Source organism: Pungitius pungitius, chromosome 15 (genome assembly GCF_949316345.1).
Source record: "Pungitius pungitius chromosome 15, fPunPun2.1, whole genome shotgun sequence".
Lineage (NCBI taxonomy): Eukaryota > Metazoa > Chordata > Actinopteri > Perciformes > Gasterosteidae > Pungitius > Pungitius pungitius.
Window position 1 is genome coordinate 10,812,774 of NC_084914.1, and position 23,651 is coordinate 10,836,424.

Consider the following 23,651-nt stretch of genomic DNA (forward strand, 5'->3'; position numbering starts at 1 on the left):
TCAGTGTTTCTCTTTTTAGTATGTTAATTTGTAATTCGACAACTTCACATTCCTTTCAGGCTCAAAAACCCTACAGCATGTTTACAGTATAAAATGTTTCTAAACAGGCTTAAAGGATAACAGTTGTTTTCTGTTTTAAGTACAACAAATCTAAAATAACTGGCCTAAAACTAAAAAAAAATCAAGTTCTAAATGTTATATTAGTCATTCTGGCCATTAATAACATGAATGCTTGAGTTATGGCAAAAAAAGGTTTTGTGAGAGCAGTCGGAGACACCTTGACCATTGTCCGTGATCATGATGGAAGAAATTCCCCCCCAGGCGTTTCCAAAATACTTTTTTTTAATAGTTTAATTAGTACTTGTGGGCTACAGAGCTTTTAGTTGGATATCATCCATGCAAAAGCATTTTTTTTTTATTCTAATGCAGAATTTCTGACCTGAAAATTCCAGAGAAAAACTAATGAGACACGGCCCCCTAATTACAGTTCAGTCTTTGTTTTGCACTTCACAGGGTCAGAGGTCAGTGGACTGTGAGCTGGAGGTATAGATGCAACACAAGGACTTGAGTCCTATGTCCTGACCTGGTGGATGGGCTGGTGTCAACACATCTGCTGACACACATTGGAATGTTTCTGTGCAAAACAAAGAAGAAGCTAAAGCAGCGAGTTGTAAAGTTAAGCGCCGCTGTACTGTTATCTCTCACATACAATGAACACGCAAAAGCTCAAAGCAACTCTCTAGGGTCAAACTGAGCATGTGCAGTGAGAACAAAGAGCTTTGATCTGATTCCACTTTCGGCCCATCCTGAGCGGACATCCATTAATATTCCTCCTCCAGTTACATAAGCCAGCCATACAGTATATTATGCCATTACGTAGCCCCAAGGGATTTGGGCAGATATACAGACCAGTTTAAAGCAGAGGCAGTTTGTTTTCCATGTGCACACCACAGCCGATGCAGAATGGTTTCCACTGACGAAAGATAGCTGTCGATTCCTCAATCTTATCTCCCCCGGGCTGTAGCAGCTTGCTTCATAGGTGTACACAAGCTCTGAGACCCCTCAGGGCACTCGTACTGCCTCTGAGGGGTCTCAACATGGCACCGTCTGAGCCAGCTATTGGATCTAACGGAGCAGCAGTAACAAGGACAACAATAGAAGACAGAGGCGACAGTGTTTACTAGAGGGAACAGGAGGGTCGGTGCCACGCCACCGCCAAAACGAGATCAGACGGGTCGCCGTGAGCGGCTGTAACCGCCGTTGGAGCGCAGTGCAGAGCGAGTGACCTTGAGCGAGTCATCGGGGCACACTCACCGGCTCTAAGAGCAAGGGCCTTTTCTTTCTACATTTCTCAGATGTCAATACATTCATTTGTTAGTAGAACAGAACGTAAACCGCAACATTAGGACCATGGATGGAGGAAATCAAAAGTTTCCTTCAAGAATCACAGGATGCTTTGAGTGCGCCTGCGGTTCAATAGGGCAAAACAAGTCAGTGGTGCTGTGTCGTGACACAGTTTAACGCAAACAAATACAGGGAGGCAGATAAAACCCACAGATGTTTGTTTAAAGCATGCAGTAGTCCTATTGAGTTGCATGAGCCCTCACACAACACCCACACACCAAAGCACTCAGGGCCAATCGATGCAGGCTGAGAGAGCAGGGTGGTGCTGAGACGAGTGAGAGAACGAGAGAGAGACAGAAAGACACAGGAAGCCATTGAGCATGCAGTAGATTAGCGTTCTTGCTGCCCTTGGGCAACAGAGCATGGAGGACAATTAGCAGCAGGAGAGAAAATGCTGCCTCCCCAATCTCTCTCGCACATAAGCACACACACAGTGCTCTATGCTAAATCATAGCTCAAGACACCCGGGTAACTCGGGTGGTCAGCTAAAAAAAAACCCCGAAATAATCCGCAAATAAGACACAGAGGTTTGTGCTAAATAGAAAAGAATGGCCAAAGCTCCCCCGCGTGCGGCCTGCTCCGTGCTCTGTGTTATGTAACTTAAGTCCAGTCTAGTTAGATCTCACTGTCGGGGTCTCTGCCGCTGCAGATCAGTCAGTCTAACTAAGGGAGCGGAAAACCAATTTCATTTTCCACCCGCTACACGTATAACTTGTATTTTAAGAGAAGCAGAAAAAAAAACACACTTTACATGTTGCAGGGAAAACATCCAACCTTCATCCAATCACACTGAGAGCTTAATCCATCTTTATATGTTGCACGTCCCCGTGCTGCAAAGTAGCTGCGCAGCGCCCTTAAGTCTCCATTGTCATTATAAGACCTACAGCCACTTACATAAGATTCTTTGTCAGGTCATCAGGACATTGGACACAAATGTCACCATGGAAACCAGATAATAGGCCGACGGGGGTGGGGTTTTGGGTCGATACAGAGCGGTTGAGATTGAGACCGCTGTCTGCAACAGTGTGTTCGCAGTGTGTATTTGTGAGTGTGGTCCACAACAAAATATCCAATCCCAGTGGTTAGTTTGAAATCTTCTTATAGTATAAAAGACACTAAGATTAAAACAACTGAAAATGTTGATGTTATTGCAGAACACAACATATTTAGACTAAAAATGCATGCTTCACTTTAAAAACAGTACTTGATAAAACAATCTCACCACAAAACCCATATGTGCCACGTGATAACACACACCTCGTGAGCGTAGCAACCGTAACTAAGGGGGGCGTTTAGTCAACAGTTACTAAAATGGCAACTGGGCTAACTTTGCCTGCTGAGGAAGATGGCGGGATGTGATCAAAAGCATCTAGAAGGTCTTACCTTACTATTACCTGCCTTTTGTCAACCGCAAACTGCAGTCACAGTTCAGCAACAAGTCATGGCAAGAAAGAAGAGCCATCTGAAAAAATCATGCACCTTTTTTTTTTCCTAAGTCTTAAAAATAGGCAGTAATTAGATCTCAGTGGAGAATTAAAAATAAATGATTTCTACTTTATCAATGTGGTCCCCCCTCCAGTCACCAGCCTTTCTGCCTGTCTGCATGCCTGGCTTTCTCTTTCAGGTCTAAATTTAAGCAGCAGAGAGCACAAGACCCGAGCAAGTCTCATGTTTCCTCAACAAATAACACTCGGGCCGGGCTGCTGCTCGTCTGATCTGGCTTGTTTAAAACACTTTGGACTGGAATCCGAAGCAGACACGGGTCCCAGATGCAGACCCAAACCCAGAATGGTAGAATTCGACTGGCATATAAATAGAATTTAACACCAACTGTACATGCAGGTCAGTCCTGCTGTTATTCACTGTGTCTAGACGTGCCAGTTTGGTCTTGCAAAATTTGCAACATGATCAGAATTGTGCCGCACCATGAAAGCAGAGACCGTTGAATATCTATGATGTACGGGCCGAACGAAGGAGAACACTGGGCCGTTGATTTTTAAAAGATAAAAGTTTCTATAATGACCTGCACTACAACAGAAGCAGCAACATAAAACATACAGAAACATGATGATTCATGGTTAAACAGTTTCAAAATGACTTCATAGTGATCAAAAACTGACTGAATAAACAACATAATCATTAAAAACATATTGAAAATTGATTTTAGGTTTAGTTATGACTAAAAGTGAAGATTTGTTCATTTGTTCACGTTGACATTATATAATGTGCTAGTTCGTTGTGATCTCTCATTAAAATATTGCTGGCAGTAATCTATTATATTTTTATAAATGTTGGGAGACTTTTTGGTTAAAGCTGGGAAAAGAGAATTAGGTATTTTTCTTGGGTTTCTTGTACAACAAGAAGTGTTTATTTAGGGTAAGTTTTGATTAGCCAAATCCTTTTATTTTTCTCCTCTACATGTAAATGTTGTCAATTTTGTCTAAATAAATAACCACCTGGATTTGAATCGATATTTGGCCACTATTTAGTGAGAAAATGATATTATATAACATATTCTATTTGTATTGAGTGTACCTCGTGGTTTAAATTTTGCTTTAAAATGTGCTAAAATCCTTCCCTATGGATGTCTATATGAACACATATGCCCAACATCAACCCCAACTTAAAATACAGTTGATTCTTACAAAACTACACAACTGTAAGGTAAAAACGCAAAGGCAGTTTCTGTTGTACTTTCGAGCGTGGAGAAGTTTGCGTGTCGCAGTATCGAGTCCTTAGAATCCAATATTCAACAGGAAGGTTTCCTCATCTTCGCTTTGCATTGTGGCGTTGGTGGTAGGTGGGGATTTGGTGTCCTCCAGTAGCCTTTTCTCCACTGCTGCATCTTCTGGGCTTAGCGCCTCCCCTTTAGTCATTACATACACAAAATATTCAAAGCCTTCTCCATAACCGTACTTCCGGATCGACCAGTTGTACTCTGTGCGCGCATAGAGGCGTTTCCTGAAGAGGGGCGAGGCAAAGGTCACGGAGATGAACCGTCCTCCGGGCTTCAAGCAGCGTCTGACCTGGAAGAAGAACGGAGACAGAAGAGAGAAAGAGTGTTACAGGACTACCAAGAGCCGCCACGCTTTAATCACCGCCATCAACAACACAGCGTATGTATGAATCTTCTGAATCATATCCAAATCCGAGTTTGACCGAAGACAAAGACACTTGTCCCTCGAATCTGTCCGCCTCCAATCACTGCATCACTAAAGGCCAGATCTGGTTCTTTAGCCGTGCGATGGGGTGACAGCACCAAAACTGTGAGGGTCCCTCTGTGTGTATGATTGGTTTTTCTGTTTCCATCAAAAACTTTGTGTAAATAAAAAAACTCATGTGCATGATGCAGGGAACTGACACAGTCAGGCAAATAAGAGTCCACACGCACAGAATGGGAAAATGTACAGAAACACACGCATGCACAACCAAATTTTAGTTTGACCCAGGCAGGGAGATTCATCGGAGAAAGAAGTGTGCGTGGGAAAGAATCTGTGGAGCGATTGGTGGCAAACGTTTTGTATTTCGTTCACCAAACATGTAGAATGGGTCAACATATAATCCTGATGCATTGCTAGAGAACGATCGAACATCATCAGACAGGGAACAGGTGACACATTCAAATGCCCAAAAGCTGTGGCAAACAAACAAATATGTGGCGAGGTTCCAAACATGCGGCTGAAAACACCACAGCAGAAGACATGCAACGCCTTGCAACACTTGAGGAGGTGAGTGGAGGCGAAAAATGTTCTCTGGCCAATTATTGATTAAGCTTCTGTTAGCACATATCTAGTGGCACCATTTGAAAATATTAAATAGATGAGGCCTCAACACTGTTACCGTGGTAACACATTTACCACGGCAAAGGCTCGCAAAATGAACAATCAAACCGTTGCTAAATCGCATACAATTAGGGAACAATTAAGTCCAGCGAACATATAAAATGTAAAATTGGGTCACAGTGTCTTCTTAAAAAGCATCTTCTTAAAAAATGCATCTACTGATGAACATTTGAGACATACGGTTGAAAGCTCTGCAAACAGCGTGGAGGTGTATATGGAGTTTGTGCTTCTCGTCCAATCACTACCAGGTGGACCAGATGTTTCGTTTCAAGGGATCAGTGAACTAAACATAAACATGTTGAACCTGTTCCAGAGACGTAATTCACACAAGTTATGGCTCTTATGACGCAGTATGTGTAGTGAAAAGCTACTATATGTTCTCGTTAAGCTCTTGTGTGAAAGCTGGGTTGGTGATGACCTGCTGGAAGCAGCGGTAGTGGCCTTTAAAGCTGTGGAGGAGCACAGTGGCCCCGCCCCCTCATGCTGTCATGGGCACCTTGGAGAGAGGAGTCGCTCTGGAACGAGCACGTGTATCCTGCTCTCCTCACATGATTCATCTGCACCAGCAAGCAGCCCGGACATGAATTATTTACTCTCCACTGTGACATGGAGGAAAAACTGGAGGAATGATGGGGGGGGGGGGGGTGGGCGGGGGTCGTTGAATATGGGATGAAATGAGCGATATAATGCACAGCAGTGGAAGAGTAAAGCGTAGGGTGATCCACATTAGGAAGTGCCTGACAAAAAGCAGGGAATCAACAGAATACAAAATTGAAGCCATAACAATCGCCAAAAAAACGACATTATTACTCAGTGTCCACGGGAGGCCTTGTCAGATTGCTGGAATCACATAAAATTCAGAGTGTAGTTTGAGCTCTCTCGGATGCTTTGGTTAGTGAGGAGACCAACGTGGGAGTTGATAAATGACATCATTCTGACCTCACTCTTGAGCAATTATGCATGCCAGTGAGATGTATGGGTGCACGCTCTGTACCTGCGCAGTGTAACTCGAGAGCTTAATGTCACCGGTTATTGGAGGACTGACGTCAGCGCCGGCCTGGACGACACTGAAGTACAGCAAACAGCTCGGCCATGACCGCCAATGCTCGGAAGCCGGGCTGGCAGCTGGAGGATGGCTTGAATATTTCATTATGGTATTTTTGAGTTTTTGAAAACAAGCTGACCCAGACATCACCCCGGTCCCATATCACGGGTATCTCAGGGAAGATGACCGACCGGGATTCTCCCGCTCAAGCGTGTGATGAGTCATATTTGTAATAATTCTGCACGAAAACAAGCAAAGGTGCTACGACAACATCTGTGGCACTATGCGAATCCTCCACCCACATATCAGAGAGGTGGCTATTACTATGACGAAGATCTACAGTGGCAGGTTTGTTCAGATGTGACAGATAAATATGCGTTCGTCTTTAAAGAAATCGACAGGTGGAGGACGGCTCGCTGGCTGCTCTCCACCCAATCACTGAAGTGAGGAAATGCACTGTGAGCTGATCCTGTGAACCGCAGGGCTTCTCCAGGAGCGCAGAGGAAACCACTCTGTTAGCGCCCATCTTCACACACACACACACACTTCACTCAAACACACATATCGCGTCATGGCCTCTCCTGAATTATTCAGTGTGGTGGAAGAAGCTTGTGTCCGAGTGACCCGACCCGTCTTGAATGCACTGCAACAAAGAGGCAACATGAGATCCGGAGTTCAGATTCTCAGGAGGAATTCCAGGTAATCCCACTGCCACTTAGAGACGGTCAACCATATCGTAATGTCATTCATTCATTTGGATGGAAAATCAGAGTGATAACCTTGATCCTGGCACTCATTTAACAAATAGAAAAAAGCCAATTAACCTCTGAAATAATCATTTTGTATATTGCAGTCCAAGTCCCCGCCTCATCCTCTGGGAAATAGTCAGTGAAAAGACACGTGGTTTATCCATGGTGAATGACATGCCTCCTTTCATTGCTTTGTCGAGCTGCTCGTACTGGACTGCAACAACGATATTCCTCCCATCCACCTCCTCTTGGGCTCAGGCTCACCTGAAGATACTACGGGAGTTAAGTGGTCCAATGGTCAGATGAGGGAGGGGTGGTCGTATCCTCCTCTGGAATATCACTCTGCAGGAACTTTGCTGAACCCGGATCACTTAACTCAGAGATTGAAAGAAGGTACGTTTGAGGCGAAAGGAGGTTAAAAGCTACCAAACTAAAAGACACACCATAATTTGAGAATTTCTTTGGCTAAATTTATTAGAGGATTCCTATTTTTGCTGTTTTACCAATTACCAACTGCGTATTTTTGTTCGAAAGGAGATCAACCTGTCCAAGCTGACGCGCATTTGCGGATGGCAAAAACATGTAATGTCTTGAGGAAAAGGAGGAGAAAAGAAGAGAGTAAAGATGGGAATGCGCGAATGAGGTCCCAACGCTGGCCTCCTAACAAGGCAGATCAGCCTGCTATGCTTTGATGACCCTTCCATCCCTACTTTATCCCTTGGTTGCTCCTGTAAGCTCACATCCTCAAGAGCCAAATGTACGAACGCTGTAAAGCACCATCTGCCCTGAAGACACAAGGATAAATTTGTCTGAGCGAGTGGGCTGTAGCTGCACAGGCAAAGTGTCTGAAAGGTTTTTTAAATAAAGAAATACAATAAGTAACGAAACTCTTGCTGCTACAAATGCATTCGTGTAAAACAACATAACAAACACAATTGTAATTCGACTTTTCTTTTATACAGACAAATAATCCCATGGTGATGGATCACAGGGAAAATGTGTTAAATTGCCTCTCTGACCTCCAACTTCCTGCTTCTTCCGTGCTACTCACCCACCTTTACCCCCCCCCCTCCCCTAAATGTCCTCTCTGCTGCTGTCCTCACCCAGCTCACACCACATCTCCTCTGCATGGATGGATTATACGTCAAAGAGCTTTTCTCTCCTCTGCCTCAATATCTATCCACCCTCGTCCCGTGCACAAGTTAACATGACAGAAAACACTGACTGAATCAAAATGCAGATTTCTGGACAGCTTCTAAGATACTTTGTGTTCTGACGTAAATCGGTTCGTCAGGTGCTCGTGGAGGTCGTAGGCAGACGGCGGCGTCCTGGCTGTCAGGGAGGCGCTTCCCTCCCTCTCGCACCTCGGGTTGTCATGGAGACAAAAGTTTAGTGCCGGTCACGGTAACGGATGTGGGTCAGAACGAGACACCTCTCCAAACAAAAAAAACACCAGGCAGCAGAACAGAGAAACTCGGGTCTGCGTTAGACGAGGAGATCGCCAGAAAGTTTGGATAACGAGCCGCTGTGTTGAGAGAGAGAACACAGCCAGACACCAGAAAACAACACTGCATGTTGACAGTGGAAATAAACACCGACACTTCCCCGGGACTCGAGGCTCTCTCGGTCTGCAGACGAGCACGGCAGTGTGTGAGAAGTAGTCTAATTAGCGGGTTGACTTTAGGGGAATAAAAGACAAAGAATTACTACGTGAACTGGGTCACTGCTTATCTGTGGAAAGAGCTGTGCTTTATCATTTCCTTTATAATAAGCGGAAACTCTTGCTTTCAGTCACATAGCTCCCGCTATGAGATGTAATGTTAGGGTCAGTGTGTTGATCCCTATGTGAGCGATACACATCTTCACATTCAGACGCCACATTCTCCCCTCACAGCAATCCGGCATGCCGAGCTAAAATTAAAACCTCCCTTTTTTTTCCCCATTTTTCCTCAAAAATAACCGTCTCTGGCTTTTATCTCGGCTTTCTTCTTTATCTCTCCCACTCCCTCGCACAGCCTCCTCACCCGTTCTGCCTTTCCTTTCCATTGGGGACCAGAGAGATGTTGGCTTTAATTACGGAAATTCTTTTCACACCGGCGGAGAAAGACGGAGACGCACTTCAGACACCCACACCCGCCTACTGTCGTGCTCGCAGCATCCTTGCACCGCTTGTAATGCCTATACTCACAATCCTGTGTTTGTGTGTGTGTGTGTGTTTGAGCCTTTTGAGTTTGAATTTCAGTTTGACCCCACCGCTCAATAACAATCTCCGATAGAAATGCAGCATTTAAATGGGAATAAATAACTGATCAATGAAATGCTGTTCTTGGTGCAGTGTGATGAAAAAACGTGTTCACGTGTTACTGGGGTGTGCCAATAACAGACTCATCTGCCTTTTCAGAATGTTTTTTTCTTGAATTGTAAAAAAAAAAAAAAGAGAGAGAAGCTGGGGCCAAGCCGTGAGCAGCTGGTACAGTGTCATGTTTGGCTTCAGCACGGGAAGAGTAAAAGGGGTCATGGGGGGTGTTGCCCTGTTTTACGCCGGCTCCCTTTGTGCAACGCTACCTTTTAAAGCCCAGGACACTTATTACACTCATCAAGCCCTTGGTTGCACTTAAATGTAATTATCCATTTTCTTGTGGGGAGACTGGCATCAGCACCGCTTGGTAATTAGCTTATAGTCATTCTCCATTCAGCAACACTTGCCTCTGACAACTTTGTTTTTTCGGCCATAAACTGCAGAGGCATATTGATTTGCTCTAACGGGGAAAAAAAAGCCAATCAATTTGAGATAGACAGTACTGATAGTTTCAAGAGCCAAAACAGAAACAACTACTTCAATGAAGTGTGATCTTGTGGAGATGAAGTGTTTTAGCAGCAGCTGGAGACGGAGGGAGACACAGGAAGAGGAGCAGAGAAGGAAGGGAAATAGGCCAGTGTGTCTGACTGCTGAAGGGGATTGGGGTGGGGGGGTGGGGGGGTGGAGGTTCCAGAAGCCCAGTAACACACTACAGTCCCTTCAATGGGTCAGCAGCGCGGGAAAGCCGCCAAGACTAAAATCAGCAAAATGTCACATGATTCAGAATTCTGTAGTAGGGCAAGGACAGAACAGTAAACCCTCCACTGTCATTAACTGGAGGCCAGCAGTGTCCCCCTGTGACGCTGCACCCAAAGGCCTCCACCCCCTGGGGACCTCTCAGTGACTCATCCTACGACAGAGAAAAAGTTGGTCCCCTTTGCATTCCATCGCCGGCCGGACTAATAACAATTAAAACAAATAATAATTCAGCATTCTGTCATCAATGAGTCACTTCTGAGTTCAGCAAGTATGTTGTCTTTACTTTTCACTGTGGCCCGAAAACCAAAACATTTGAGGTGGTGCATGTCAGACAAAAAAACATAAACAGGTGAATTCATCATAACCCTTTACTGGTCCGCATACCCTGATACAACCGCTTTGTTATTGTGCTTCCCAGATTTGCAGTGGACCAATTGGGCTGTTCCTATTACAAATTTCACTGCGTGACTCGCCAAGATGGTTTCCTAATCAAGTTTCTGTATGCAGGTTGAAGCTAAATAACTGTAAAACTAGTTACTGAGTGACTGTGGAGGGAATTAGAGGTAGAAAACACGTTTGTAAAAGCACTGCACTGCTGCAAACGGGGGCGGGCCAGTTTCCATAACAACCTGGCTAAAAAAGATATAAAAAAATAAACAACTTCAACTAATATATTCCTGAAGTTTGGGTGCAAGAAAGAAAGTCTGTGAATCTTTTTGTGCTTTAAATAAACAAAGTATAGCAGCAGTCTCAATTGATTCCTAAGCATTATTTATTGAATTTGTTTATCAGAAATAAAGTGTCTTAGCAGTTGGGACCAAAGCTAAATATAGTGTCCAAAATGTTCCCTATTACCGTATATACATTTAAACATGAGGTCCAAAAGGTGAAAGAACAAGTATTTACATACATCAGATCTGTTGTTGAAGCCAGTTTTGCCACCAAATTAAAGAGAAAAGCCCACAATATAAGCAACAGTATTATGGTGCAACAGGATGGATTGGACGGAGCCAAATAGTGTCAAAGGATGCAAGCTTTCTATTGGTCAGCATGGAGTCCCTTCTGGAATTACTGTACAGCAGGCCTTTGAACTGGCGACTGACAAGTTCAACTTTTGTTGTTGGTCAAATGCCAAAAGCGTCAGCTAAATGACATGTTATGTAATATTTCGTATAGACATACTATGTATCGTACACCACACTGGTGACGATCATATTTGCAAACTGACAGTTTTAGAGGTTCCCCAATAAGAACAAGATCATTTCATTTTGTCAAAAACATTGCAACAACCGTTGCAGCAATGCAAAGTAAACATTTGGGCCAAGACAACCAGTCAGGCTTGATCCGTAACAAGGTATGTCCCTCAGCCAATGAAAAGTGTGACTTCAGCTGTTATATAAATATAGACATGTGACAGAATATGTCCCCTAACTCCTGGGCTCCACGGGAGCCTGTGATGAGGTGTGTTCACATCTTAGAATTGCCCCATATCCGGTCATCACTGCAAAAGATCTTCCAACTCTGTGCCGTGAGACAGCACCCGCGTCCTTTCCAGTTATGCTGCCAAAATGATGAAGCAGCTCTCGCTCGCCACACAAAACGAGGACGAGACTCATTAAATACTAGATCGGCAGGCTGTTCTTTAACTGTGCTTCTACGGTCTCATTATGCACCGGGTGTTAGAGCCTTCACAGGCACTCAGAGCTGCAGACTCAGGGGAACGAGTAATGGGTTGGAGCCCAGTGTAGTGTGACTGTACTGTATGTGAGGGAGGAACAACAGAGGGCGAGTAGAGCAGGAAATGCAAGTTGCAAGTGCAGCCTGTAAGCTTGAAAATGAGATGTATTCTTTACTGGGGTTACTGGACACCAGGAGTTATCTGTTCTTCCCACCCAGATCTCTGTAGGTGTGCAGGTGCGTAATCATTTTTTTCTCATACTTCAAATCACTTCAAAAAAAAGAAAAGAAAAGATCACAACACAATTACTTACAATTAATAGAAAGTAGCGACAAAATAACACTCCTAATGTAATACACAGCAAATCTGTTTAATGAATAAAATAATTAAAAGATACTCTCCTTCAACAAAGCTGTTGAAGCCAAATTACTTTCCTGGCCTCTGGCCAACGAGGGAGACTGAACAAAGTCGGCCCCGAGGTACACAACATGTTCTAGCTGGAAGGCTGCAAAAGAAACCCAAAATGCAAAACCAAAAGCACAGCAGTTTGGAGAGCCGCCGCTCGAACCACACCTTGTTGGTGTCATTGAATGCACCAGGTACCACGTCGGGGTAAGACCAGGCGCCTGCTGTTACAGCTCCGGGGCGTTTTTCTGCCTCCACCGTGCTGGACTGGGCTGCCGCAGCGATGGCAAAGCAGCCCTCACTGTAGGAGTTGATGTTGAAGTGATTGGAGTGGGACTGAGTCACTGCAGATGAGGCTTTAATACATATTTAAGAGGGATTCCCAGTCTGTTGTACTCTAGCACCAGAAGATACAGCAACACAACCAAAACCAACTAATGCTTACGGTTTAACACACACTTGGCAGTAGCTCCTTCATGTAGTTAGTTACAACAGCTGATCCATGACAAATGTTTATTATCAATCATCTACTCATAATAACATACCAAAAATGCTTTTTCTCATGTAGGAGAAGAAAATAAAATGTTAAATAAGATTCTGATACATCTGATATGTTTTTGTCTGATATGCTTTTAGTACAATTGTGTGTGTATTTTCACTATTGCATGTTAGCCTGATTTCTATGGACCGGAACAACAAACAACATCAAGAGTGCTTCTCCCTGAGCTCGTCCCAAAGGTGACTGAACAAATCCCTTTGCATCTCGCCACAGGCATCAAAGGTGGAGAAAGTTACACTGCGCATCAAAGATCAAAACAACTCAACCAAAAAAATCAGCAGCAGCACACATGTTGTGCGACTTAAAATACCTTAAAAAAAGTAACCCACCTCAGTCCTTAAAATAGTTTCAGACCCATCTACAAACCCAACTACAAAAAACAATCAAAGGCGAACTGAGCTGCTTCGTCTGACCGAAAAATGTCCCATTCAATTCAAAAGACACTCAAAAGTGTCCTCACTAGTGCAATAGTAAAAGGGGACAGTTTGCGGTTCTTTTGTGGTCGCAGTGGATCCGCATGCGTGTGCATCTGCTCTGGTGCCTGAAACCAGGCCGTCTGTGGAGCGGTAGGGGGGCGGGCTGAAGCTCTTCCCTCAAACACCCTCCCGTCCTCTGGTTTTAGGGTACTGACTTGACTGGAAAGAAGATCATTAAACTTTCCATGCTATAAAAACTTTTCTTTGCAGTTCTGACCCCCCCCCCCTCACTGTCTCTCCATCACTGTTGCACCTTCTGTTTGTTTGTGCTCTGCTTATCTGTCCCTTTTTTTCAGTCCCAATGTCTGTCTCCCCCCCTCTGTTTGGGAACTGGACAAGCGAGTTGGATTCAAGAAGCTGCGAATCTTTCTGTTAAAATTCCACGTGGCCCCAAGCTGTTGTTTTTAGAATTAAGTATCACACCCATAATTTGGCTACGAACAAAACCCACGGCACACAGGGACGCCCCCCCCCCTCACAACGAGGCTTTTCCTTATTTTAATACATGTCGGGGCAAACTGGCCACATAAAGTAGTTCCAAAGTGGAAGCACTCTGGAGTAATAGAAGCGCTCTGAACATGTCATGCAGGAACAGGAGCCCCTCTGCCCCCCCTCCGTTAACACAGCTTTGTCTCACAGACGTCATGCGCTTATCTTCTACCTCCAGTCTGTTTCTGAATCTAAAGCGGCATAAACGCAGAGTCCGATTTTTTCTCTTTCTGTATAATTGCATCATTTGGCGAGTGGTGCAGTTATTTCAAGCCCTTGGATGCCTCTCTGTACACTGCAGAGAGGCTCAGAGCAACATCGTATTGATGCTTTTATAGGCTAGAAAAAGACGGATCACAGATGGACACATTGGGGTTCTGTGATGCAAAGACTTGATGTGTTGGACAACACAATAGACACGGATGGCTTCAAACAATGGTTTCATGGAGATTAAGGATTATTCCATATACTTGGAGGTTAACAAGATTTGTTTCAATAAACAGTCAAAGATTATTCAAATGAGTTATCAATATAATGAGACCTTTTCTGTTGACTGAAAATACATTTAAAAAAGTGTAAAATATAACATGCAGTTTCATCTTGATTTTGGTAAATAGAAGGAGGAAAACTTTCACTTTGAGAACACCTCTCGCCTGGCAGGATGGAAAGCACGGCCACCTAGTTTCCATGGTAACCTGTTGCTATGGAAACAGGCCCTGGAACAAACTCAGGAATTGGGTGGTGGAGATTTTGTTGCTGGAGAGGCAGAGGGAGGTGAGGCTAGAGATGCAAAAAAAACAAAAAAAACATGGGGAGTGGAAATCAAAAACAAAATGGATAGAAAGTAAGTACAAAGTGGCTCAAATGTGAAAACAACGCGCTGATCACCACAACCTCAACGCACAATTCCCTGTAACTATACGTCTCTTCTGACGAGGCTGGCTGGCTTATTTATGATTCATGTGACAGTGAACCGGATTCAACATCAGAGAAAGAAGCAAGCGGCCTCGTTTACATTCATGTCACTCGCCCTTGGCCTTGTAGAAGCAAACATTACATAACCACGGTGATGGCTGATGGCTGACATTACAGACGACAGCGCTACACTCTCCTTCTCTCCGTGTCTGTATTCTGCTCCTCTTATCTTCTCAGGACCAGCTTCATTTTTGAGATTCAGGAGGACATTGTGAACCCTACTAATTGTTTATATACGAGATGCTACATTGGTTGAGTGTGGGTGAGACTTTGTTTAGGTATTAGCTAAGCGTAGTATAGTGCTTTAAAGAGGAGGAATAAAAAGGAGTCCTTATGAAAAATAAGAATGAGTGGCTGCATGCGTATCAACCCACCGTAGGAAGTTATATTAATCACCTTTTCAAGATTACATTGGCCATGTAACGAACGCAATCAGACTCAATCACAAATAATACGAGTAAAGAGGGGAGAGACAAACAGTTTTAATTGTTTTGTTCGAGAGGAAAAAAAACAGGTGGGAGGTGCTCAGCAAAGCAAATTTGCAGATGTCCCGATGAAAGGCTGTTTCCCAGAAACGACGAGCCTTTGGACTACATTTCATTAATGTCTTCCTGCGCACTCGCCCCCCTCCCCCCCTCCTCATCTTCTCTCTGATCTCTCCCTGGCTGAAGTTGGACTGCAACCTGCTGAGTCAGCATTTAACTCTGGTTGCTTAGAGAGCCTTGGAGCATGCTGTGTACTACAGTTGGTGGCAGACAATATGGGCAGCAACTGGCGGCAAGCACCAGTGGGCACACACACACACAATACACAAAGATAATCCTGTATTGAATCTAAAGTTATTTGAATATATTGTTTATCACTAAAAAAAAAGCTGAACATTTTGGATAATTAGTACAGGGGGTTATGTGCAGAACTAAATATTTAGTTTGGGATCAGGAACTTTAACTGGAAAAGGCTGTGATTGGAAATGAGAAGCCTGCTGGCTGAATGTGTTTTATACAAAGAAAAAATGAGATAAAAGGTCTGATGGAGACCCTTTTAGCATCACAACAACAACAACAACCACAAATCAGAGGACTTTGCCAGCTGGGAACCAAATCTGAAAGCCACACATTATTAAGAAAGAAAGTACCAAAATATCCCACAGCTAAAACATTTACAGGTTCTGTTATCGGATTTTATACTTTTTGATGAAACACCTCAACACGACCGTACAATTAAGATGCACATTTCACTGTACTGGCAATACAGGTTTTTATACCATAACACGATGACATGTGATGGTCACAGCAAGAGAGGGAGAGGGATGAGGCCAACTGGGCTCGGCTGTTGCCTGCGTCATTACGGATTCTTTGGACCACTGGATAAAAGGTTTGCAATGACTTCAGTCTGACGAAACTAAAGGAGGTGATTTAATTAACTGATTGGGAGTATTACATAACCCGACTTCTGTCCAATGAGACATAAAACATTAAAGTCATTTGGGAGCAAACTGACAACTTTCAGTCTGCCTTCATTGGGGAAATGTGAGCAATTGTTGGTGATTTAGATTTGTGGGCAGCGTGAGTTCAAACTTGTCTGCATCAACAGTCAATAGTGGAAAAAGAAAAATGTTCTTGTCCTGAATGACACTGACATGAAGTGTGTGTGTGTGTGTGTTTGCGCGTGTTTTTAGCACTACTAAACTAGTGTTTTTAACAACTAGCTTTTTTCTGAGGGACAAAGATAATATTCCTGACAAAAGGGAGGTGGCAGAAGGCCACAAATATTGTGGAAGGCCACAAATATTGTGGATTTTGTTTAATAAAAATTAGTTGAAAATAATCAGCAGTGCAGTTCGCCAGTGGGTGGATGCTCACATGCACTAGCATGCACTAAAGTCATGCACGGCTACGTCAACAAAGCAAGGAGAAGCCCTGATACCGGCATACACAGAGAAAAACTCCCTCATATCATCACAAAGAAACACCGTGGTTTTTCTGCTATATTAATGCTTGGAATTGCACCTCTAACGCGGCGCCCATCCTCCGAATCCCAGTGTTGAAACAGTGTTGGCTTTGTTAGCTTTGTCAGCACTGATAGATGTTGTCGTTGTCATGCTGAGAGCAATACGATCGCAGTAGGCGCACTCTGAATAAGAAATTTAGCACCTTTACCCATGTTGAGAAAAACAATACGAACTCAATTAAAAATGTTACAAAGTGATCAGAGCGTGCAGGAGCTTTCTCCAAGGCTGTGCCTAAAAAGGACCCCACCGCTGACAACTGGGTGTTGCATCATCTGTTTGTACATGCAGGAAAGCAATCTATCCCTGGCGAAGGGAGTCGAGCTTCAAGAGTCCAAATCAGTGGTCTTTCTCCGCATCAACCACTCCTTCAAGTAGCAAATGCTGTTACATTAGTTGTCTGTTCGGGTTCAATTAGCCAGCAAATGAGGAGGCAATGTTTGTCACTTGTGCGCCAGCAAAGAAAGTGTTTCTTACAAATCCTCTGTGTGGTTCCGCTGTGGGTCGGGAGGACCACCGAAGATCAACAGGATGAACCATCGACCCGAGCCGACTCTCACACACACACACACGCGCACAAACAAACATTTGCTTTCTCATGCACGCACAATAATGGTTCTCGTATTTATGATTCTAGAGATATCCAAACACACATGCAATGTAAATCATGTGAAATAGAAAGGCACGTGGTGCATAACGTTTCACTAGAGAAGCATTATCACGATCATGATGAGGCATCAAGTTGAATCAATGCAAAACCAACCCAACCCCCTAATCTCCTCAATCAGAGTATTAACCTTCAACAGGAGAATGAAACCATCAACACAAAGCAGTTCAGTCAAACCTCCTTTTCCTCCCACCTCCCTGACTACGTAAGGCCTTAATGAGAGAAAAGTGTCTGTATCGATTCTCCCGCATTCTAAGCACTGTGTGATCGAAGAACAAAAGAGGAGAGATACAGACGGAGGCAGAGAGGGAGAGGAAGAATTCTATCAAAGAAGATCCAGCCAAGGAACACTGTATCAGGAATACGAGTTTGCTTAACCGCCCGGTTGTAAAATGTAAACGGAGATGCCAGGGGACTGGAGTATGGCTCTCTGGGATTGCACTCTGTTGTGCATTTCTTCAGTTTTTAATAGATCTGAAAATAAGAAATAACAATAAAGGAAAATGATACACCGCCAGGTCACAGAAACAGTGATTAACTTCTAACTACCAGAATAATCTTGCCATCCTTCCTGCCTTATTTTGTTCCATTTTAGCAGTATACAGCACAGAAATGAAAAACAAGAGGAGAAGTATAGCCCAGAGGACCATCTGAGCACCAGCACCTCTAATGAAGACAGTCTCCTGTTTATTAAATCCACAAAAAAACTAAGGTGTAACAGGTTGTGACAATATCGGCTTGAACATAATTAATAGTGTGAAACAAAAATCCAGCTTAAAAAATCTGTTGAGATCAGAGCAAACATTTCTGAAATGACGTGAGGTGATGGCTGAACTCATCTGGCAGGGTAGTAGAGGTACATTTGGCAGAAAAGGTAGGGAACCACTTCAGTACACTGACTAACAATGCTCTGGTATAATAAGCTCAGGAATATAAAAACATCCCAGCATGTGCAGTCACACACACACACACACACACACACACACACACACACACACACACACACACACACACACACACACACACACACACACACACACACACACACACACACACACACACACACACACACACACACACACACACACACACTCCTGGGGGATTGGCTTGGTCGAATAGCCTTCTTTAAGCAGTGCACTCCAATTCCCTTCACTGGGGCATACAAGGATTTTCCACACGTTTATTATAAAGTGGATTTCCCCCTCCCTATCAGGTTGTCCCTAACGTGTGTCCCCTGTATAAACAAACCAATGCACAATACCTTATCAGAACCATAAACGAACAGTACAATTACTACAACAATATAGCTTGGTAATAATCTCTTTTCATAAGTGTGAGGGGCAACAGCTCGGCTGAGCTACACCTTCTGCTTCATCATCCTGCCTTCCATCTCTTTTCCTGTCCCTTGTCTCTAGTCTCTATCTTCATCATCCCTCTCTCCTATATTCCCTTATTCCAATTAATGATCTTCCTCCTTTAGGCACCTATTGTTTCCATAGGAACAGTGCTCTGTAGTCGATACCAGTTGTCTAGGCAACGGTGAGCTGGGAAGGACATTCTGTGTGTGTGTGTGTTTTTGCACATGTCACATGTTTACTTGGACTGCTTCCCTGTAGTGACGTAGGTATGTTCTGTATAATTTGTTATTATTATTATATTGTTGTTAACTTGTTCGATGCTGAAAATGTAGTTAATGAAGCAAAATAATGCCTTTAGTTCAAATACATATTTAACCATCATGCTCTACTCTTTTCCTCACTTTTTTTCATTGATTCTACTGTGTGTCTACCAGTGTTTAGTTATCTAGAAGGGCAGTTCTTATAGATTGTAATCTCTGTCCTAAGCACAGATTTAAATGTTGAGTATGACCTGTGGAAAGAGGGACAACAATCTGGTCACACAAATGTTTTCCAAAGTAATTCAGCGTGTGTGTGTGTGTGTGTGTGTGTGTGTGTGTGGGGGGGTTCCGCAATGCATCAAGTACGTATTAATGCATGAGATCTGTGCACTCAAACACGCAATCCCCTTTATAGGATTTAGTAATGACTCATATTGAATACAGTTGCATCTACCAACCCATGTGAGCACGGTGCAGGACACGTTAAATCTGTGCAGACAGTAAACTTGAAACAGTCATTGTGTGCGTGTTTGAGAGAGTATGAGAGGGACGGTGTGTGAGTTAAAGGGAACAGAGGGATTGTGTCTGGCTCCTGGGGCTTCCCTATTCACAGCTGGGACAAACCTTGATGCTGGATTAAAAAAAAAAAAGTATTCAGATAGAAAGCGCCAGCAGGAGGTGAAAGGTACAGAGGGGGCATTGAATTAAACTGGGACAGAGGACAAGAGGAATGTGTAGAATATCTGATCAAAAGGAGGGAAAACTATTTTATGGTTTACCACAAATGTATCCGTGTTTGTCTCGCAAACCCATTTCACACATTGAAAAATATTATTGAAAAACAGGGAAATTACAAAAAAGCAACTGCTAGGCTGAAATAGTTGAATTTTCAGGTTCTACTTGAAGAACTGTGATTTTAATATAGACTTAGTATAGCAGGTGCTACATACGCATAATCAAGTAGTGCGTGTGTGTGTGTGTGTGTGTGTGTGTGTGTGTGTTGTTCGGATGCTTGTGTCGGTGTGTGTTGGTGCTTGTGGGGCAGGCGATCTGCCAATGGAAGTGGCGAGTGTGTGTATGACTGTGTGTGTATGACTGTGTGTGTATGACTGTGTGTATGAGCGCGTGCAGAGAATTTTGCCCGAGCTGCGTGAAAATCTCTTCAGAGCCGGGAGGCCTCCCCTCACCAGTGCATAGCCTGACAAACATCACACAAACAACACATAGAGATGCAGTACTGCAGGTATGCATGCACACACACACACAGACATTTTGTAAAGACAAGCAAGTAGAAGACAAGCGCCACAGGAAGCAAATGCTCTGCCAGCAGTGACAAACGAACTCCATCGCTTTGGCTTCTGAGACTAATGACTCATTGTTTCCTAAACTTTTATAGACCTGCAGAATTCAAATGAATCTTTATCTAGAAAAACTGGGCCTATGCGGTTCATTTCCTAAATCCAGATTGTACTGAATGTTCATAATGTCAGGTTTTAAGTTAAGTTAACTATATTTTGCATTCTCTATTCCATCTTCATATTTTACAAGAACATGGAGCGCGGTGAGGCAGAACCGAGAGTGTGAAAAGAGAAAGCGGGAGGGAGACAATAAAGTGGATTGGTGTAATCCACTTTATCCTAGAACAAAAGGTTCACACAGCATCGCGACGCAAAGACAGACAGACACACACACAGGAATACGGGAGTGTTAAGTGTTATGTGAGCATTACCGGAAAATGTTTCAAAAACTGAAAAATAAAACCTGAGCTGTGTTTGATAGTGTGTGCGCGTGTGATTGTTATGCCACGTGTGTGGTTGTGCCCTAATAGGAATTTACCCCCGGGGGGGGGGGGGGCGTCTCTCCGGCAGACATCCAAGCGTCGGAGAACGCTCCTCAGGCGGAGCCAGGTACAACCAATCAATGTCAATGTTTCTCACTATAACCAGCCAACGATGATGTCATCACATAAGCCTCCCAACCATGATGGGTAAGTGGGTACATTAGAGAATAGGAGGTCGGGATTCTTTAGCATTGTGCGGTTGCTTGATTCTAACTTGTTTCAGATAAGCAGATATATCTATCATTTAAAAATTAAAAAAAGATACAAAAAACATGTAAATTGAACAAATATATCACATTGTAAAATATGTTATTTTAGATTTCAACATTTCAGCACTTCTTTTAAGTAAAAATACTCAAAAGGATGCCATGTTTCTCTCACAGTTGCCCACTGGGACAATTTTTTTTTTACAAATTTGACTCTGATCGGTGAGTCAAAGGAGAACTAGCACAACAACCAGGGAGCACCTTACAAAGAGGGACACAACAGGAAACCCCAGAGTTTGAAAATGGCCATGTCTCAGGCAGGCCTCCCTTGAAAGTCTCAATCAGACTTTCCTGGTTAGACAATGGTTTTAAAAAAATGCCCTAAATCATCAGACATGCATTTGATGAAGACATTGACCCCATAAGGTTTTCGGCAAGAATTGCCTAAAACATCTGCAAAGGTTGAGAGATCCTTTATCCTCTATTCCTGTAACCCATCTGAGTGATCAGATGGGTCAAGCAGGAGAAAGTTGGCCTATCGGTTGTTTTGTTAGGCCTCACAAACGCGTACTTTTGAACTCCACATGGCCTCGTCCAAGTAGCACTGCATAATTCTTCTTCCCAGTGGCTTTTTCAAACATGACAAGATATCACAACATACAGGCAGGACGTCCAGATAACACCTTCTTCCACATGCAGTTTGTCATGGGTCTGGACTTGCGTTGATATACTGCACAAGGGTTGAAGTATTTACAGCAGATAGTATAGGACATCATGGTCCTTTCTGAACCCAAAGACCGAAGCCCAGTCTGTTGCATGGTCCTGGGAGACGGGGGTCCACGTGAGAAGGAGGAGGGATGCGAAGATAACCCGCGATAGAAAGCCATTGAAGTGGAGTTACAATTTTACATTTTGATTCCTTTCTTGCAACCAAACTGACACTTCTCTTAAAATATCTTTAAAAATACTCTTTATGATCATGTTTGGGGGGGTTCTTCTTTTACTTCTCACCTTTTTCTCTCGTCCTGCCCTTTTCTGTCCTCTTTCCATTTTTCTCATTAAATAAGAAATGTTTTTTTTTTTTTCTGAGAAATGAAAGTGGGCTCTGAAATCGCCTCCTACATTTCTGCATATTGCACACATACCGTCGTGACTGCTGTAATCTTATGTGCTACAGAGTGAGAGCAAAAATACACCAGTGGAGAGTGCTAATAACGTCTCTGTGATCACACACACACACACACACACACTTTCCCCGGTATTTGCACACATGAAGATGAACAACACTCGCAGTGCAGCAGAAACAGGATGTACCACAACCACACTTTACCATCTCCTCACAGCCATGAGCTTACAGCAGGTGACTGAGGCATAAGTGGAAATGAGGGCAAAACAGAGTGAGAGAAATACATGAGAAGAAGAGCTGGTGTGAAGGGAAGCAGGTGATGATGACTCAGACGCAGCTCAACTCTGTAATGGCTTTCAAACACGCTTCTTGAGTTCGGCGCCACTTCTTTTGAGGGGGATGTCAAATCCTCCCATCTGTGCCTCAGACTCACTCACCGCTCCTCCTTTAATACTTTCCTGCTGTCAGAGGACAACACCCAGGACACCATCGACTCCTTTGTGCATTTGTGTGTACGTGCCCTTTACGATAGGCAGACTTCATCCTTAACATCTTGGCTCATACACAGCTCAGTGCATGCGTTTGTTTACTCCTCGAGAGTCGGGCTTCTCCCGGGGTAAGCTCACAGGACATGAGCTCACATGCAGCAGTTTATGGCACTAATACACGACATCACTTGATGCAAAAACCCAAATGGGTCTGCCAATACGGACTGCAACATTTTCAACTGAAATGCACCACAAAATTTCCATTCACGTATAACTAAAGAACACAGGCCTGTATTCTTTCCGTTTTAACATAATTTGCACTTTGTCCTCGCTGAATGCCTCCATTAGAACGATCCACAAAATCTGACCTTCCCCACTAATGTATGTGCTGTAATTATATATTCGGTCTGTGTGTTGAGCCTACACCACACCGGTAATTAGGAACTAAACTTTGGATTACAACTCATTTAGCAGTGCTGCAAATGTGGCAGTGACTACATCATGAGTAATTATTCCACACTCAGAGCTCGGCAGTCACCTACTTCAGCTGATCGCAGTGTTCTCTTGCCTCAGTGTGTCAAGGTCGAGCGTGGCTAATGGCCAAAACATTGTCATTGTCGTATTGAACGTGGCGTTTAGTGCTGCAGAAAGGCAATGGACTTCACGTAAGTCAATTGATGGGCTGCGGAGATGGCGTGGAAACATAGTGCCACTATTACCGATTTCACTGTCAAGGAGAGGTCATTTACAGATAAACTCCTACGGCAGCGGAGCGTTCAAATCACCATTGGAGTGTAAAGGGACAATACATGATATACTCCAAGATGCCGTTTTCCTCAAGTAGTACTATGCTGGTTTTCCCAAAGAAAAACATCCTCCCTCTCATGTTGCATGGAAGTTAAACAAACAATGGGAGTTGCTGTATCTGACTCGATAAGAGCTAAACATTTGTTTTTCACCAGATTTTCCCGTAACTGTTTATGAGAACTTCAACCATCCCATCCGTCCCTTCCAAACA

At 43.6% G+C, this 23,651-nt stretch overlaps 1 protein-coding gene across 1 annotated transcript in view; it reads right to left on the minus strand.

Annotated features, from left to right (window-relative positions):
- Positions 1–265: 265 nt before the first annotated feature.
- ece2a (endothelin converting enzyme 2a) overlaps positions 266–23,651 on the minus strand; it is a 49,619-nt gene continuing 26,233 nt past the window's right edge. The window contains exon 4 of the mRNA XM_037459562.2: positions 266–4,430. Coding sequence (XP_037315459.1) covers positions 4,140–4,430 — 291 coding nt within the window. The 3' untranslated portion in view covers positions 266–4,139. The remainder of the gene's footprint in view (positions 4,431–23,651) is intronic.